This window comes from Protobothrops mucrosquamatus, unplaced genomic scaffold (genome assembly GCF_001527695.2).
Source record: "Protobothrops mucrosquamatus isolate PMUCROS unplaced genomic scaffold, P.Mucros_1.0 scaffold1619, whole genome shotgun sequence".
Taxonomy (NCBI): domain Eukaryota; kingdom Metazoa; phylum Chordata; class Lepidosauria; order Squamata; family Viperidae; genus Protobothrops; species Protobothrops mucrosquamatus.
Window position 1 is genome coordinate 253,489 of NW_015387780.1, and position 20,372 is coordinate 273,860.

The 20,372-nt window shown below is 40.1% G+C and overlaps 1 protein-coding gene across 1 annotated transcript; it reads right to left on the minus strand.

Moving 5' to 3' along the window:
• Positions 1-332: 332 nt before the first annotated feature.
• DCT (dopachrome tautomerase) lies at positions 333-16,829 on the minus strand. The gene is made up of 8 exons (XM_015822601.1): positions 16,457-16,829; positions 11,306-11,605; positions 8,402-8,502; positions 6,345-6,511; positions 3,901-4,080; positions 3,658-3,793; positions 976-1,177; positions 333-514 (listed from the first exon to the last, which is right to left on the minus strand). Exons 1-8 carry the CDS (start codon positions 16,827-16,829, stop codon positions 333-335), a joined length of 1,641 nt encoding a protein of 546 aa, XP_015678087.1.
• Between the last annotated feature and the right edge of the window lie 3,543 nt (positions 16,830-20,372).

A 20,372-nucleotide genomic window follows, 5' to 3' on the forward strand; every position in this document is an offset into this window, starting at 1 on the left:
TCTGGTCTTGTCTATTTGCAGTTTTTGGAAACTTGTGCTGAGATAATTTCTCTAAAAGAATATAATGATGAATAAATGCCTTTCACAAAAATTCTTACGTGCTTAGAAGACTCCTTCCTAAGCACCTAATTTTATAATGTTGAAACAAGTGTGCTCTAAATCAATGTTTCTTAACCTTGGCAGCTTTAAGATGTGTGGACTTCAACTCCCAGAATTCCTCAGCCAGCATGCTCACTAGGGAATTTTGGGAGTTGAAGTCCATGCATCTTAAAGTCACCAAGATTGAGAAAAACTGCTGTAAATAAATATACTGGATGTCTAATGCTTTATTGCTATGGCTCATTCATATACTGTTTTACATTGAACTGTGCATTCATTAGTGGCTCAAAGCCTTTCCGGTGTCTCTTGTGTTGTAAGAAGATAAGCAGAAGGACCAGCACAGCTAAAACTATGAGAGCTCCTACAAGACTGGATCCTACCATCAGAGCCCAAGCCTGGGATTTTTCAGCAGATTCTGAAAAAGTAGAGAAACATTGTGAGGTATAACAACATTGTAGGTTAGCATCATTCTTCAAAGATTAAAAAAAAACAGCATAAAAACATTAGGTCCTCCACCACATCTCTTAAAAATAGAAATATATGTTTGCATTTAAAAACCAATGAAAGAGATGTATTGAAGTGGAGAGGTAACCCAGATGTACTGAAATGGGGAGAAGCACAGCCATTATAGATTTAATGTAGGGAATATAAAAATCAGGGTCAGAAGGGTTCCAATTGTCTCCTGGATTTAAAGCTTCCTCATGTTGATTTGGCTCAAAAGGTTGCTGTGAAAATAGCTGGACCTTTAAAATCTGCAGATTAATCCTGTGGCATCAACTACAAAGATCCTGCATCAACTAAAATACTTGGTGCCTGGCTGTTGTGTGACTCAGAAAGAAAGAATTCTGTAATTCAAATAGAAGTAGATACTATTACCTGCCAGATCAATGTCATAGCTATAGCCAAGTTGCTCAGCAGTTAGAAACATTTCCTTATTGGTGACAGGAGGAAAGAAGGGCACCATGTTAAACATCTGGTTATGACCAATGGGTGCCAGCTCCTGGGGCCAGGCACTGTCCAATGGGTTGAATCTTTTCATCCACTCATCAAAAATAGCATCAGTGAAGGAATGAAGGACCTGTAATTCCAATTGACATTCATCTTAAATTCCGAATATGGCCATGCAAATATAACGAAAACATACTACTACCCATCACCACTTTCTGGCTATTTACATTCACCATGTGTCCTTGTCCATCATACTTAAGAGCTACTCTCTCCTGAAGAACGAAAGATGATGCAGAATAAAAACTGTAGAATTATCCATTCGTATTCTGTGAAAGGTTCAACTAACCCCTATTCTCTTCCAGGTATCTGCAAACTGGTCTGTGCTTCAGGTTAAACCTCGGAGGTAAATATTTTTTTTATAGTCAGGGACCAGAGGTTCGTTTTGGGGGGAATATAACTACAGAAAGTAGAAACAAGATTTTTAGTCTTTTTTCTTCTTCTCCGAGATGGAGGCACAGGGGGACTGGGAAAGAATCTGTCAACATTTAAAGTGCATTAAGCCCATCAGAGGCTTCACTCATCCATTTCCTTTAGGTTCCTGCTACAAATTGGTGGGAAATTGCTCTCCTGGTGTCTGGAAGTGTACTACAGAACTAAAACATCAGTGTTGGGGTAGAATTCAGAAAAACCATCTCAGCCAGTATCATTCACCCCCTGCTGTAGGCTCTGTTCTAAGAACAAATTTGTACAAACTAACAGACTTCAGGAACTTTTTGGCAAAAGAATAAATCTATGTGTGAAAAACCTATCCACAAGTTTTTGACAAATTTAATGCAGGGTCAGCAGTCACACAAAAGTCTTTAGAACACGGTCTCCCTGTAGTATCAACGTAAGATCCCAGATGTTTGGAATTCAGAATTCAAGAAAAAAGTCTAAATGTTTACAAACAGAGGGTTCTATTGTTGTTTCTGTTGTTGTTTTGTCCTCTGGTACTTTGTCATCTTTCTACATGTAAAGAGATTACTACAGAACAAATCTTTGAAGGGCTTTCTATTTGAAGCAAATATTATTGGCTTTTTCTTCATGATGGTTAAGATTCTTGATTACATCCAGGTCTCAGAGGATGCTTCAGACACCAAACCACTATTTCAAACCTGCTGAGAAGGAATCTTGGCACTCTTAACTGAAATTTACTTAGAGTGAATGTTCAAGTCCTTCCTCTTTTGATTACTTGTACTAATAGCTGCGGGGATCAAACTTTAATTTAACCAGCAGAGGGAGCTCACAGAAAATCAAAAGAAGTCTGGAAGCATCTTTCTGACTAACAAACAGATTGTATTAAAAAGTGTAATTTTCCATATGCTGCAGCTTCATGCTTTTTAATAATATTTGTTGGTTGGAAAAAATCTACCAGACCCCTTCTGATTTTTTTCTCACCACACACTGACACAACTGTCCTACGTCGTTAGCCCACAAAATCCAAAGGACTGTACTGAAGTACTGAAAAACACAACAGTTACAATGTGTCCATATGCTATCTTTGCAAAATACTGGTTTCTTTTTGGCTGCTTTTAATAATATGACAGCTAATGGATACTCTTGATTTCAGAACACCATAATAAATGTTCTGTTTTAAAATAACAAACCAGATTTTACTATCACATTGTAAGGAATTCTGTGTATTGCAAAAAAAAACCTGGAATATTCATAACGCTGATTAAATCTGGAGCAGGATTTGGAAAACCATTTCAAATATCATCCCCCATATAATTCACTCTTAGCTCCTAATCTATCAAATATGGGGATTAGGAGTGTCTCAAATGTTTGAAACTCACTTTTAATCCACCAAAATCCGTGAGATAAGTGATGAAAAAAAAATACTACTGGATCTTTTAATTTTTCTTTCTTGTACCTTCTCTCTACCATTGCGAACTAATTGTAACTGACTGCAACTAATTGGGGTAACTGATAACTTGATTTAATTATAAACTTCTGAGTGCTTCAGACCTCAGCAGAGAATATATGAAATATAATAGTAGCAAAAGCAGCAACAGTCACAAGAACAACGTGGTGTAAAAAAGTGAAAATTAACTGAATAATTTATTTTGAGTGATTTGCAAGATAAATTAAATGCCTGATTTGCCTCCCAAATAAATTTAAATAAAACCCAAAACATGTATACGGTCTATTTAAATTAAATCTCTATATATTGATACGTAATAGAATATGTAAATTTTGTATTTTGATGTATGCTCAAAGAAGTTGATGTATGCTCAAAGGAATTCACAGAGTACAGTAAAATAATGTCAAGATAGCAGCTGTTTTTTTTTTTATTTGTATTGCTCATGCAATACTCATTAATTGTTTAAAAGTCTATCACACTATTGCAGCTGACCTCTTAACATATTTCACCATATTTGCAGCTCCCCACTTAGTGCTATTCCAAGCTAAAAGCACGGTAGTCAATAAAGATCAGATATACTAATCAGTAGAAAACATTACTTCCTTTTTGTGCATAAATCCATTTTCTGCTGGACTTGTGGGGAAAAGTTCTTATGTAGTCATATTTAATTCTAAACATTTATGGAAATCAAAAGGAGAAGAATGTACCACAAAGATAGGATCATTCGCTGCGGAATGGGGGAAAGCACCCGTTCCATTCAAAACAGAGTGAATCAAGTTATGGAGACTCATGATTGGCGGCTCAAGGTTACCATCCGGTTCGGCAAAACCTTCCAATGCGTTCCTGTGGCAAAGGCAAGTAAAGAGGCATGTCACTTCTAGCTGTCTCCGGCTTGAAGTAAAAGTCATTGCCAAGCAGCAAAAACCCCTTCTGAAATGCAAAGGACTCACCTGAAACTGAATCTAGAATTCCGAAAGAAAGGAGGGTTATCGAAGTCCTGAAGAGAGAGACACTTCTGAATGTCCTCCACGGTTGGCAGCTTATCACCAGCTTTGCTAAAAGGGTGCCTCTGTAGAGGCCCCTCGTTGCTTCCATTACACAGCGTGACCAGACGGTTATAATCATTCAAACTTAGGTTCAAAATAAGACAGATAGCAATAGTTAGATCTGTTAGTTAGAACTGGTTAGTAATATCTGACCAATTTTGCTTCATTGACTTATGCAGTGGAAAAGAATTACATCTTTAGTTACCTGAACAATTAATAGCACAATGGTTTTTTAAAAGTTAGCAGAATTTTGATAATCTATACCAAGGGTGTCAAACTCAATTTCATTGAGGGCCGCATCAGCATTGCGGTTGCCCTGGGGGGGGTGTGGGTGTGGCCAGAGTGGGTGCAGCCTACTGAGTGGGCGTGGATAGAGTGGGTGTGGCCTACTGGGTGGGTGTGACCCGTTGTACATCATTCGCATCAAGGGTGCCTATGGGGGCCTGGACAGGAGTGGGACAGATCTGAGGGTGTCTCGCAGAAGGGGGTGGGACCCGGGCAAGTGCCAAGGCATGGTCCACCGGGGCAAATACCAAGATGGCCACCACAAAATTGTACATTGGCTCCCAGCTGGCCTGGGCCAGGGCCAAGGCAGCGGGGGCCGTTCCCTCACTGTTTCCAGGATGGCTTCGCGGGCCACATGAAACCACTTCGCGGGCCGCATCCAGCCCCCGGGCCTTGTGTTTGACATGTCTGATCTATACTGTACGATGTTTGGTAATAATCACTCTACATCAGTTTGGCACTTTCCATTTACTTGATTAAAATTACTATCATCTTCAATAAGCACAGCTAACAGCTATACTGTGCTGGTTGAGGCTGATGAAAGCCAAAATACAAAACACATCCAAGGTCAGGTTTACAACTAAGATTGTTACAGGATAACAGCCACCTCAGGTAAAACTAGAAGATACTATTGTATTGAACACGACTTCCGAAACTATTTACTTGTAAGACCCCTTCTCACTTTTAAAAATTATGCAGAACCCCCAAAGATACTTTGTTGGTGTTATACTTATTAATATTTACTGTATTAAAACATTAAAATTGCATATTTGTAGTATGTTTACTTATTGAATCACATAAAAATAACAATATTAAATGGATTAGATATTAAAATAAATAAAATATTTTTATGAAAATATCTGATCTTTTTTAACAAATAAAAATAACGATAAGGGTGACATTGTTTTACATTTTTACAAATATCTTCAATATTTGACAAATAAATCTGATTTTGCGAACCCTTGAGAAGGACCAGGGTGGGTCCTTGGACCATTCTTTAAGAAGCACTTCTTTAAAATATCAGTTTTAGAAATTCTGAGATAAAAAAAAATGTAATGCTACTTCTTAAAATGGCTAAAGTGGTGTGGGAAGAAATCAGATAATTGGTATTAACTGAACACGAGGTATTTGGGCCTTAACAATGTTAACTTTAATCCTGTTAAAGTTTTGGCATCGGTAGCTTGGAGGCCCCGAGCAAAAGCAACCTGCAGAGAAGGAATGGCTTGCCTTCTCATAATTTAGGGGAAACAATTGTGCATTAGAGGAAGAGGGGAGAATTAGAGAAGACATGACCATGGAGTTTATTCACACAATGTGGTTTAATGGTTTTAAACTTTTGGGAGGCTTATACAATATTTGGAAGATATCTTGTAGGAAATTCTTTTGCCCATTCACAAAATGGCTGTCATGGGAGACATAACCTCAAATAAGGCTGATTTACTAAACTCTTTTTTCCTTTCATCCCATCCCAATTTACCTGAGATGAACATACTGATCTCTTGCCGTGTTTCTTATTTTCTAAGAAACCCATGAAGCTTATTTGTGGTCCAGAGGCATCCTCACATGTACAGGAGATACTTTGATTCAAACATAAGCATCAAGAAAGATGTTCTTGGCTACCTCAGTGGTGGCACCAGCTAAAGTTGTGCCTGAACCAAGGATGTGTCAAATAAGGCTTTTGTTACATAATCGTAATTTTGTCAGTCATAGAATTGGAAGTTGCCTCTGATATTGTCTCCTTCCGTCTTGTGTTACTTCACCAAGGCTACCTTCACCGAAGTATTATAAGGCTTAGGATTGTTTAGTAAAATGGAAAATTATTATAGAAATCATTCAATGTTTAAAAATATTGAGGGATTTGTAAGATATGTGTCATGGTTCTGATAGATGAAACTCTTCAAAAGAACTTCGAGGTTAGCAGCGTTGACAATATGTATTTATTTGAATTCAATTTATGTATTGATTAAATAGTTGAAAGACAAATAATTAACCATACTAGCAGTGGAGAATTAGTATGGACAGGTTGAACATCAATGTTTCACCAGTCTCAAAATGTTCGTTACCTATTGCAAACTATCTCCCATTCTGAGAATCTTGAATTACGACTTATTAGATTTGGCTCATCTGGCCTTGATGCTCCAAAAAGTTGATCCGTGCACACATCACATTCATTTTTGCCTGTAGCAAAATTCCAGAACGGCAATGCAAAGGACTCATTGCCAATCAGTCGCTAGAGAACATGGATGTGGAAAAGATATGGAGAAAAGAGATAAATTACATCTTTATATTGGTCTTTGGCAATGATACTTACATCATTAACAAATTTTCATACCTTTGCAATATCTCTTGACTTTGTCCATGAAAATTATATATTCCATTAATAAAATCCATACCATTTCATTCTCCAACTGACACGTGCCTATTTTTTTAAATGCAGGATTCATGCAAGCTTATCTTGACTAGCTACTCAACAGCAATGGAATAGTTAAGCAGAATGGCAGAAAGTGCTTTAAAATAAGTTTATATTCCCTGTTTTCTGGTCTGCTCTCATTAACGAACCCCATCATCTGATCAATATTGCAACAAAATAATATTGCAACAAAACAATATTGCAACAAAACAATATTGCAACAAAATAAGCAGCACAGATGCATTTCAATATAGCTTTACTCAGAGTACTAGTATTTGAAAGATGACTATGACAACACAATTAGATAGATTCTTCTTAGTGCTAATACATTGTTCTTTTACCTGCAAGCTACAAGAGGAATTCTAATAATCTGTCTAGAATATCTGGAGACATTATGCATTCTCAGGATATTTATTTTTCTTAGCTTTACACTTCTTTATTAGGAAAAGGATGGTAAGAAACAGACAGCCTTGGGGAAATGACTACATATTTTTACTAACATCAGTTAGTAACAGACTATTTCAAACATACGTGCACCAAGAAGAAGGTTTGAAAAATGGATCTTTTATGGTTTGGGAATAAGAAGACAGACTATTACATATTTTATTGGTTCATGTATATCTATCCAAACATGGAATGAACAAATTTTTAAAAAGCTATAAAATACACAGCTGTTTTAAAAAATAGCTATCTAGAAGGAAAATGTACACTTCTTCATTTATCTCAGATAAATGTAAATACCTGTAAATACCTGTAAATACCAGTATTCATTCTTGTGAGCTGTAGAATAGTATTAGTGATTTAAAATTAATATATGCTGATTTATAGTGTGACCCACAAAATCTTCCTTCCTTCCTTCCTTCCTTCCTTCCTTCCTTCCTTCCTTCCTTCCTCCCTGTTCTTCCTCCTTCTACCTCTCTTTCCCCCCGCCCTTCTTTCCTTCTTTCCTGTTCCATACTCCCTTCTTTCCTCCCTCCCTCTTCCCCCTTCCTTTCTCAACAAACAGGTAAGTGAGGCAAGAGAGTGCAGTGCATGGGTCTGGGGCTTCCAGGGACAGCACTGAAAACCAGGATCACATGATCATGGCAGCATAACAGTGGTGTTGAAAGAGCAGCAGCCCAGCAATGCTAAAACAGCCACAATTTCCCCAAATTCCATTCCCTCGGGAGTAATGGGTCCCAACATTCTGTAAATTAGCCCATATGAGAGACCTTGTTTGAACAGAATTTGCCCTATGATGCACCATTCACCCAGTTAAAGGTTGCAGACATGAGAGTTTAGTAGTATATAGCTCACATAACTATAGTTTTCTGGTCAGTTACCATAATAATGATGTTCCATTTTGATCCCACCAACTTATCATTTTTCTGCCTCCACTTTACTTGACCTTGGCTCTGGTACTAGATGGCAGTGAGTCATATTTTTCATTTCCTGTACTGAGAATCCTTCCCTTCCTGGAGCATTATGGAGGGCAGGAGATACCCTAGTTCAGGGGTAGGCAACCTTGGCTCTTTTATGACTCATGGACTTCAACTCCCAGAATTCCTGAGCCAGCCATGCTGAGGAGAAGGGAGAGGTTTCCAAGCTGAGCCATGCTGGCTCAGGAATTCTGGGAGCTGAAGTCCACGAGTCATAAAAGAGCCAAGGTTGCCTACCCCTGAACTACTTGCTTCTTTCAGATACATGATGAAGACAGTGATGACAACTAACCTGCAGATCTCTTTCTAAGAGTAGTAAATGATACCTATGCCAGGTAACAAAAGCAGGGCCTTGATGGGAGAAATCTATTGCTGTAAAGGGACGGCCTGGTCCTGTAAAAAGAGAGAAACAAGAATTACAGTTAAAAAGACACTCTGAACAATAGGTTAGATTTGCAAAGACAGGTTAAATGCATACACTTCTGGTCCTCTCTACCATTCCTTCTTCTGCTCTTTCTCCCTCTAATTTTTGTGCCTAAGTTTTTCTTTGTCTTGTAAATCTGCATAATGTACAGTAGATGTACAACCTGTAATCCCCAAAGCCTGCCTGCCTGTACACTTTCCAAGCAGCTGCCATTTTTCACAAATTACAAGTAATCTTAGTGGGTTAAAATTTCACCAAAAAAATGCCAGGAATAAGGAAATTAATGTGAAAAAAATAGATAGAGTGTTTTTAAAGGAGCTTTCTCTAAACCAGGGCTTTTCAACCAGTGGTACGGGTACCACCTGTGGTACATTGGCACCTGGCAGGTGGTATGCGACCATCCTAGAAAAGTGGTAGCGGGGGAGGGGAATGAGCTGAACTGGTGGCAGCACCGCACAAGCCCGAACGAAAGATGGCTGGAGCTGTAAGGCTATCAGGGTTCAGTGGAAGTGCCAGGATCAGCGCTTCTTTGGGACAGTCAGAGCTCAGTGGAAGCGCAGGATCAGCGTCAGGCTCCAGCTGGAGCTTGGTGCTGATACTGGTGCTTCTGCTGAGCCCAGAAGAAGCGCCGATCAGCTGGAATGTTGCAACATCTCCAGGGTCTTGTGATTTACATTCAGATGCTTGCCAACTGATTCATATTTATGACAGTCACAGTGACCCAGGGTCATGTGAAGTGACCAAAACCTGCTGCAACCACCCAGCAGACGGGGGAATAAAAACCAAACACACCTCCACCCCACCCCCGCTGCCAATCCCCAACAGAAATGCTCACAACAATGGAAATCTCAGACAGCAGGAAGAGTGTCGGCGGGTGGGCAGGGAGGTGTCTTGCTCGGCTGTGCCTTAGGGGGCACTTTTTTCAGTGCCATTGTAACTTTGAACAGTCACTAAGCGAACTGTTGTAAGTTGAGGACTATCTGTACTTTATCACTTTTTTCCTTTTTTTGGTCATCAAGTTTTCGACACCTTGCTAGGCGACTGGTGGTACTCGGATGTTGCCGTATCCTAAAAGTGGTACAATGGGCGAAAAGGTTGAAAAGCCCTGCTCTAAACCACCTATTTTCTAATATGGCCACATCAGCTTTTTTTTTTCTTCACTTGCACAAGGATCCCTGACATATTCATGTAACTGGAAAGTGACTATCCTATGCACATGTAACTGGCTAGGAAGGAAATGGGCAAGAGGAGCAAAGCACAGGGCTACAATTTAGCAATTATCCTCTTTCAAGTGAAATCTGGAGTCATAGATTTCCCTTCCTTTGGAATCACCACAGTTCTTCCCTCAGGTCTCTGCACAGTTCCAGGACTCCAGAAATAACCCTTCAATTATTTAAACTGGCTAATGTAAGAATGTACGGCAGCCAGATGCTCACATCTCAACAACTTCGGTGCAGCAAGAATATTTAAAGAGGACAAAGCTTGCTTTGTAGAAGCAACTGGTAAAGCACTCTGAATTCTGTTCACTAGTTATGAATTGGGCCTGCCACAGGTAATAATAATAATGATGATGATGATGATAAAGTTGGAAGGGACCTTGAAGGTCATCTAGTCCAACCCCCTGCTCAGGCAGGAAACCCTATACCATTTCGGACAAATGGCTGTCCAGTTTTTTCTTAAAAACTTCCAGTCCAAGGTAGGGACTTAAAGAAATGAACTTGGAAGATCTGGTTCATGGATTCAACTTGGGGGATCACAGCTGTGCAAGAAAACACACAGCCAAAGAAGGGACAAATCGTATTTGTCATTTTTTTTAAACCTGTCCCCTTCTTCTGTGGCTTTAGTTCCAGCTTAATTTGAAAAAAAATCAGCATGTGGGAAATTCTTCTTCAGCTTCTGTTCTCTATGGATCAAGTTGCTGTTAAATTACGGCTAGCTCATAAGTTCTGATCTGTTGGATTCTGCAAAAGCTATTTCTTTTATTCCCCAAACTGGAGAAGGTGAGAACAAGTTAACCATGTAATGTATAACACAGATAGGCACCTTTCGCCTGTCAGATGCGACTGGCCTCCATCAGTCTCAAACAACATGGCCAATAGTTATGGATGATGGGAGTTGCATTCCAATATGCAGAAGTTTCCCCAGTCTGATTTCTCAGGTTGGGATTACAACTTCCCAGTAAGAACAATCTGGAGCCCTACATTGGAGGAAGCTGATCTAAAGGGTCATCAATCCCCTAATATTGTAATAGGGCAGTGGTGGCGAACCTATGGCACATGTGCCAGAGGCGGCACGCAGAGCCCTCTCTGTGGGTACGCGCACTGTCACCCCAGCCCCGCCTCCCCCTGTGGCCCCCTCCTCACCAGCAGACCCCCCCCCAGAGAGTTGCCCCCAGGTGTGGCCCACACAGACCAGTGCAGCAAAGGACATGGCAGCCGGGAAGCAGGGACAAGACTCCGCCCTCGTGCCCCATCGCGAGGAGAAGGGCGGGATATAAATTTAAATATAATAAAAATATAATAATAATAATAATGATGCTGCGGGGCGCGGGCAGAGAACGTGGCCGCTATGGTGCTGCAGGGCCGTGGAGGCAGTAGGTGGTCCTGCGGGTAGGCGGAGCAGGTGGGGGTGGAGCGGGGGCGGGCAGGGTGTTTTGGGCACTCGGTGTCTAAAAGGTTCGCCATCACTGTAATAGGGAACCAAATAAATTGCATCCATAGTATTAATATTGTTTTCACTACTTAATCTCCCACCAAACTGGAAAGCACCAACCTAATAGAGTATCTCTGACTGAATAATAATGAAGCCACACATAGTAGTTATAAAAGCTGCAGTTTGCAACTTGTGGGTCATTTCTGCTGGGACCAAGCAGACTCAACCAATGCTGGGTTGCAATCACATAGTCCGGATGAATAGTAGTCTTAGCAAGATTGAGGGCATCTAAAAACTGCTCTTGCTCTTCATTTGTCAAAGAGTGGATGTTCTTCCGGACAACTGAAGGCTTCTTTTCATCACAATTGGACCCTGTCCAGCCAAATTTGCACTCGCCACAGTTATAACCAGCAAAATATCCTAAAGAGAAAAAGAGCATCATATTACTGCTGGATATGAATAAAAATGCCAAGAAAAGGACATAAATATCAAATACATGTGATTACAACATGTCCCTACCAAAGCTAGATGTACCCTGTGGGAACAAGCCAAGCTCATGTTATAATGAAGTTGTTAAAATAAGTCTTCTGAACTTGACTGATAACACTTTCAAAGAACACAATACAGCTTGGGACATAGTTAGCTCCCCCCCCCCGAAGTTTGTAAATATACCTGGGCACTTTAGGAACTGAGTTCTTGTATCCCAAGTGATTTAAAAATAGTAAAACAATCAAATTCTGGACTTATATACAAAAAGAAGAAGAGAGAAAAAACTATGTAATCCACAAAAAATGTGTATTTCTTTAAAAAAAAAGGCAAAATGTTTCTACTGGGTTTTACAGAAGCAAACTTCTGTGTGCTAGGCAAAGATGTAAGCCTTAACCTTAACCACTGTACTATTTCCTTAATGCTAGTAAGGGAAAGAATATAGAAGTTCTTGATGGAAAAAAGGAGAAAACACATATTTGCATGTTGATGCTTTAATCTTGTACCTATAAATTTAACTTAACTTGTGTGGGTAGGTGTGTATAAGTAAACACACACAAACACATATATAAGTATGGATATAGGATCTACTCACAGAAAGGAAAGTAATTAGCCATTGCTTTCCAGAAATTGGGATGGTGACAGAAACAAAGGAGTTGTCCCAGGAAATATGTGGGAGCCTACAGTGCAGATTAAGTATTTTGCTAGCTGTTGCCAGTGTTTGAGTCCAGGCAGGATTTTCTTAAGCCTTCTTAGAGTCAAGCCATCAGGAGCATAGGACAAGAGCATCTTAAATGTGGTTTATATTCCCATTATCTAGAAAGGTTGGGGCTCCAGACCTCAGAATTCCCAGCATGGGGTAGTCTGACCTTGTTTACATACAATTCTTATTAGTTTTTCTGCTATTAGCAATGTTGGCAGATTGATCATAAAGATACAGTAAAGAGTAATAGAAAGGTTTTGTAAAATACTATAACACTGTTTTTCTTATTAACTCTATGAGAACCTTCAAGAAATCTACTTTCAGAAAAAGAAATAGCCCTGGGAAGAAGAATCCCATTAGTACTTCACAGCCTGCATTCATGAGAACTTCCCGCATTCAGAAAAGATGTATTATGGAATTAGCTGTCTCACAGCAATAATGACTGGTAATTGCTTGTAATTGCACCCATGACCTCTATTCTAAACCAGTCAACTTACTACAATACATTCAAACAATAATCATTTACAAGACGTATTAGCAGAAGAAAACCAGAATAGGTCAGACTTTCTGATTTAATTATCCCTGATTTACAAAATGGAAGACTTAAGTACCGTAATATAAGGTCCACCATGTGCAATAATGCAGTTCAAGATTTCCACACACACACAGTCTTTAGCATTGAATTAATGGCAACAACTAGAGTTGTAAGCATATAAAACTACTATGTTCATGTTTGCTCATGTTTGCAGTTAAAGAAGAGTTAACTCTTCTTGGGATTTCTGTAATCTGTGGCACATTATATCAAGATTCTTACTGCTGTGATTTTGATAATTTACAACTCCAAGCCTCAATCAAAAGACAAAAAGAGTCCCCTTACTGGGACACTATGTTTGACTGCTAGGCCACAAGATGGGTGGGTAAAACAAGGGAGGGCAAAATATGTTCTCCAAATAGTGTTGGATTGCAATTCAGATAATCCTTCAAGATTGGCCACAATGAGTGATGGTGTTGGAGTCCAACAATATTTGAAAGAGGACACATGATGCTCCTAAGTGGGGAAAAAAGGATGTCCTTTGTTGAAAGAAAGACACATGACCAGGAAAACACCTCTGCCCATCCTTTGCCGCTCCTTGTGTGAGATTGTGAGGCCTCTTGGAAAGGAATAGAAGAAGGAACAGACATAAACCGCCAAGAGATGGTGGATAATGAAAGAATAAATTAAATTGCATGATAACATGGATGAAAATTTTTAAAGAAACATTTGCAGTGGACCAATGGGAAAAATCATGAGAAAAAAGTTAATAAAATTTATTCCAGTTATAATTTATGGGAAAATTGATATGTTTTACAGATGAAACATAAATCTGTCAAGACTTGTCAAAACATATAAGACATATAGCCACAAATGTTGGAAATGCTGCAACAAAGATCCTATCACGTAAGGTAGTTATATTTTTTTTTTAAAAAAAACTCAAAACAATAGAAAGAAATATATCAAAATATTCCAAAACTTCTTAAAAATGAAAATGGGACTGAAACTTATAAATATTTTAATTAGATACAATTACAGAAAGCATGAATGAAAAATTTCGTAAGATAGATCAGTGGTGGCGAACCTATGGCACGCGTGCCAGAGATGACACTCAGAGCCCTCTCTGTGGGCACGCGCACTCTTGCCCTAGCCCTGCCTCCCCCTACAGCCCCCTTCTCACCAACAGCCCCCCTGGAGGAGAGTCACCCCTGAGCGCGGTCCACACGGAGCAGCTCAGCCAAGGACATGGCAGCCGGGCAGCGGGGACAAGACTCCGCCCTCACATCCCATCGTGCGCAGATGCTACGGAGCACAGGTGGAGGGGGTGGCTGCCATGGCGCTGCTGGGCTGCTTGGGCAATCTACTGCGGTGGGTCGTGGAGGTGGTGGGTAGCCTTGTGGGGAAGCGGGGGCGGAGCGGGTGGGGTGCGGAGCAGGGCAGGCAGAGAGGCAGGGGCAGTTTCTAGAAGGATCGCCATTACTGAGATAGATAGATAGATAGATAGATAGATAGATAGATAGATAGATAGATAGATAGATAGATAGATAGATAGATAGATAGATAGATAGATAGATAGATAGAAGAACAAATTTGACACAATGCTGGAAAAGAAAAAAGAGAGTGTGTCTTGCTGACAATATTAGATTAGCAGACTAAAATTGGAGAATATGTTGCAATGGCAAAATTTAAGGGTAGATATCCATAATATTTAGGCATTTGGAATATGATTTCTAGGGCTTAAGCAGAAGCCAGCAGCAAACTTTAATGTATAACGTAAATTACAGAGTGCCTAATCTGCATTTCGTGGTTAGGGACACAAACAGAAGTGAAGGGGAAGACACGTTTATTGGATATCTTTTCATAATTCATATGTAGCAAGTCATAAATTTATGTTGTCTAATTCCTTTCCTTATTCTCTTCCGTGTACCTTTTTTAAATAATAAAATAAGAAATAGAAAAAAGGAGAGATTGGGTGAGTCAGTTGACAGCTTATCTCATAAATGACAACTTCATTAAGGTGGAAAGAAGCATGAGCTCACTATAAATAAGCCTGGGAAATTCCTCTTCCAGTTTTTAAGATTCTGTACTTAGTGCAGACGAGACATCTCAATGTCTTGTTCTTGCTTCCTTCCCACGCTGGGCTTTGAGGAAAGGTCTGGCTGCAAAGTAAAAAAGGACTGATGGCTCTGAGAAGGTCCATAAGACACCAAGACAGAACTTAGAAGCATGGTGGCAACAAAGGCAGCTGGAAACATGGCCAGTTAGTGCGAGAGGAATGAATCTCAGTGGCTCATATGACATTAAGAAAAAAATTAAAACATCTATGGTACGTTTTGACTCAGTTTCTAAATCAGAAAAGCCAATTGGCATAGCAAAAATAAACACAATTAAATATAAATACAAAAGAGGGTGTCATGAATAATACAGAGCTACTCTGAAATTCATGGGGTTTTTTTGCTCTGGATTAAACAGTTTGCTCAAGGAAGGCTTCTCTATCACTGACAATCTGCACATGAGTTGGAGCAACTTACAGTAGAGACTTCAGCAACCTCTCCCAGTTGCTACAAATAAACTGGTTCTCCATTAAAATTCTCCATATTTTTAATGAATCTCAGAAGTATGTTGCCTTGATATAACACTCGTGGACTTCAACTCCCAGAATTCCTGAGCCAGCCATGCTGGCTCAGGAATTCTGGGAGTTGAAGTCCGCGAGTCATAAAAGAGCCAAGGTTGACTACCCCTGATTAACAGAATGGTCCCAATGAAAAGAATGACAAACTAAAAACATTTGCTGGAAACGGTTCTAGCTATTTGGTGAGTTGGACGTTCTGAAGTAACTGGTTGCAATTTGAAACTTTTTGACCATCCTGTGCATTCAACATTGATCACCAGAGACTTGGGCATATCCCACAGAGATTTCAAAAGATGTGACTGCATTGTAATTTTTAATCTGACAAAAGAGGGGAAAGGTTAAAATACCTAGCTAGAAAGTAATCCCATTAACATTAAATGTAACGAATTAATATGTAAATGAAATTATTTTCAGTTTTTGTCACCAATTCTCCTTGGAGTATGCCTCCTAACATGTCACTTGAGGCAATGTCACCGCCCCCTTGTAAAATATACACTTCTCATAGACATCAAATTGCCTAAAAGGAAAAACTCTCAAAACGCTGACATCCAATGAAGAACATACCTACTCAGGAGCGATCACGTTATTAAATAGACAATGCAAAATATTTTCCTGATGTGCTTTGCTAACATTTTCAGAATGTGGACAGACAGAAAAAAATAATACCGAAGCCAATTAGTAAAGCTTATCAGAGGTATTTAGATTGCTCAAAGTATATAGTTTTACCTACATGAGCTTCAAAACTGGTAAGTGGCATCAAGTAAAGAAGACATTAAGATCCTCTGTAGGGATCTTGTCAGAGAGCAGCGACCAGCCTAGCAATACTTTAGAGGTACCTGAACAACAACTCTAAATTTCCCTGCTAGCATCAGAGCTTTAATCATAAAACATCTGGAGAACTTCCCTTTTATTTCTCACCTGTACACTGGCAAGTCTTGTTGAAGAACTTCAGGGGCCATTGTTCCCGATCATCCACATTATGGAGAGTGTAGGGCCCACTCCAGGGCCTTCTGTCTACCTGTACCTCTTGACAGGTGCCCCTGCCTTGCTGTGAACCACACATATTGTTCGGATTCGACCCCAAAGCTGGGCAGCACTCCTTGGATTGCAGCTTTTCTACAGTCATGCACACCCGTGGAAATTGGGCTTTTGTCCCTGGAAGCCCAACAAGGCTGAGAGATGCAAAGAGCATCAGGCAAAGCAATCTCTCATCTGGCAGTAGGAATGCCATCAAGATCTTGTTTCCAGAACCTACAAAACTCTGCTGTGGGATAGGTGAAGAGATTATCATTAGCCGTCTACAGCTGATGAACAAACCCCATTTGAACTGACCCAAGAAACAATTTTTCCTTCTCACTGCAACTCGTTTAACCTCTGGGGGTCTTTGCTTAATCCAAGTTTCCCAGGATTGAATGTGGTTAATAGGCGAGCAATTTAGCTCTTTGTTGTTTGCCAAGAGGCCATAAGTTAGGGTTTTATATGTGGGGGTCAGTAAACCCTAATTAAAAGGATTAGTCTTTTGAAAACCCTTATGATTAGCACATGACATTATGAGCAAAAAGAAACCCATGGAATGCTGGGAGGGGGGAAGCGCTGGATGACGGGAGACAAAACATCTTTGATTTCCACTGCTTCATTTTTTCTTCTACTCAGTGATTTGTGAGACCGTAGCGTCAGACTTCATGCTGTGGGCTGAGGGGGTGCAAGTTTCTTTGAGACTTTTGTAATGGATTGAGAAATCTAGACCTCCACAACAACTGTAATTTGGATATTGTAAATCATGCTGAACACTTTATAAGGATCATGAGCTATCACATGGCAGAAGACTTTTAATTCACGTGTTTGAAAGACCCCCTTCAGCCAGTCACTCCCAAGCCTATCAGCTGATAAGGGGCCTGCAGGGGATCCACTGGTGGCTTTGCGTAACCACCTTTTGGGCAATTCTGTCCCCATTAGGAAACTCTTTTCTGGGGCCCCATGCTGCGTTTGTTCACATAAAAAGGAGATATGCCTCTGAACCTAAGCATCTGTGGATGGAAAATACACCAGGTCCCAATTCTTAGATTGCCTGTCAGTTTGCTTCTTGGTAATTTTTAAAAACAATTGTGCATTTCCCGTTTTAAAATATTGTTAGTTTTATTATGATGAATTAATTTGAGATTATTTTTATTGTTTTCTTGTAAATCATGCTGGGAAGCCCGAAGAGAAAAAGCAGTATAGAAATAAATTAATGAGATCAATAATTACAGTGGTAATGTCTCTGCAAGGATCCTAAGATCATCCTGAGGGTCCTTCTGTTCTGTAACAGCCAAGTATATTTAAGAAGTAAACAGTCCTGAATTTAAATGAAGTCAGAGTATATTCAAATGACATTTTTGATTGTCTTCCTGATTACTTTTAATGTGAAATAGACAAAAAAAATCTTTCATAGCATCTGTAGGGGCAGTGAAAAAAAATCAAGATGGCAGTAACTGCAAACTTATTATTTATGATTTGAGGTTAGAAAGAAAGAGAGTCAAGATGTAATTTTAGATTCAGGGGTCTAATTTTTGATTATATTTATAACTGCTGTAAAGAAGACTGAAATTATACCTTTTTCTCTCTGTTATTTACTGCATCTGCTACTTTTTTCTATACTTTTAGACTTTTTTTCTTTTAGTTTTTCTTTTTTTCATTTTTCGGAGATAAAATAAAACATACAGACATAACACAAATTGTAAAAGTTATTTCAAAATTTCTATCGATCTGTCCGTGTGTGGGTGTAGGTTTGTATATATGTGCATGTGTATGTGCTGTATATGGTCACACCTTGTACCAATTTCAGGTAACACCAAGTCGAGACGAGAGTTGACCGAGTGTTTTAGGGTCTTTTAAATTCTTTCGGCTGTCATACGCTGATATATGTTGGCTCTAGCACACCACTGGATCTAGCTCTCTGAGACAAGTAAAAGCATCATTTGTCCCTTTGTTAAGTGACAGACCTTCAAGAAATAGAATACAAGTACAACATATCCAATGAGCCATAGCAGGATAGCAGAGAATGTAAATGTATTTTGTGGGAGGTCTTCTGGGGTGGCATTCCACCCTCTCTAATGCCGAAAGACATAAAGGGAAGAAGGAAGATCCAGGTTTGTGGATCCATCTGGTTTGTGAGCACTTGGGTAGAACTGCAACAATTTACAAGAACTACCACAAATAAATTATGCAAGATTAATATCTGCCTTTACAAGCTAACACGATTAATAGAGTGGGGGAAGGTCATAGTCATAATGTACCTTGACTTCAAAAAGCATTTGACAAAGTCTCGCTTGATAAGCTAATTAAATAAAATGCTAAATGTGGAACAGAAAAATGCAACTGCTAGATGGATTATGATTTGCTGAATGACCAGAGGCTTTCATAAATGGCTCTATTTAGAGAGCAGTACTGACCTAAGTGGTGTAGGTCTGTGGTCTCTGCACTGATGCAACATTTTATTAGCAAAATGGAGGAAGGGAATAGAATAGAATAGAATAGAATAGAATAGAATAGAATAGAATAGAATAGAAGATTTGGGAGGGACCTTATAGGTCATCTAGTCCAACCCCTCACCCAAGCAGGAGACGCTACACCAGGGGTGTCAAACTCACCACATGACGTGTCGCGACAGATCACGACTTTTTTTCCATTGCCGGCAATGGGGTGGGCGTGGTTTCACCATGATGCATCCAGCCCACAGACCAGCAGTTTGACACCCCTGCCCTACACCATTTCTGACAGATGCCAGTCCAATCTCTTCCTGAAAGCTTCCAGTGATGAAGCTCCCACAACTTCTGAAGGCAATCTGTTCCATTGGTTGATTGTTCTCACTGTCAGAAAAATTATCCTTATTTCTAGGTTGAATCTCTCCTTGGGCTTAAAGGGATGATTACCAGATTTGCAACTGACACCAAAGCAGAAGTGGCTAAGGTTTTCAGAAAAAGCAATGTTTCAAAAGAACCTAGACAGGCTTGAATAGGCCCAAGTTGCGTTTAGAAAGAAAGCAAGGGGAGAGGGTGTGTAGGGAAACTTGACTTGGCAGTACCAGAGTTCATGTGAATGGGATGCCTCACTTGAGGGCTGACAGGATGGGGAGGGGAGTGGAAACGAAGTCCCTTGGAGGAATGTGCTCAGCCAGCAGAGGAGACAGAGGGAGCTACGCAGTACTCTTCAGACACTGTACCTAAAACGCTGTTTCTAAATCTCAGCGACTTTGAGATGAGTGAACTTCAACTCCCAGAATTCCTCAGCCAGCAGTCAGAACCAACTAGCTTGGAATTCTAGAACAGGGCTTTTCAACCTTTTCACCCATTGTACCACTTTTAGGATATGGCAGCATCCGAGTACCACCAGTCGCCTAGCAAGGTATCAAAAACTTGATGACCAAAAAAAGGAAAAAAATGATAAAGTACAGGTAGTCCTCGACTTACAACAGTTTGCTTAGTGACTGTTCGAAGTTACAATAGCACTGAAAAAAGTGCCCCCCAAGCCACAGCCGAGCAAGACACCTGCCTGCCCGCCCGGCTGCGCTCTTCCTCCTGTCCGAGGTTTTCATTGTGAGCATTTCTGTTGAGGATTGGCAGTGGGGGTGGGGTGGGGGGATGTTTGGTTTTTATTCCCCCCCGTCTGCTGGGTGGTTGCAGCAGGTTTTGGTCACTTCACATGACCCTGGGACACTGTGACCGTCATAAATATGAATCAGTTGCCAAGCATCTGAATGTAAATCACAAGACCCTGGAGATGCTGCAACATTCCAGCTGATCGGCGCTTCTTCTGGGCTCAGCAGAAGTGCCAGGATCAGTGCTGCTTTCCAGCT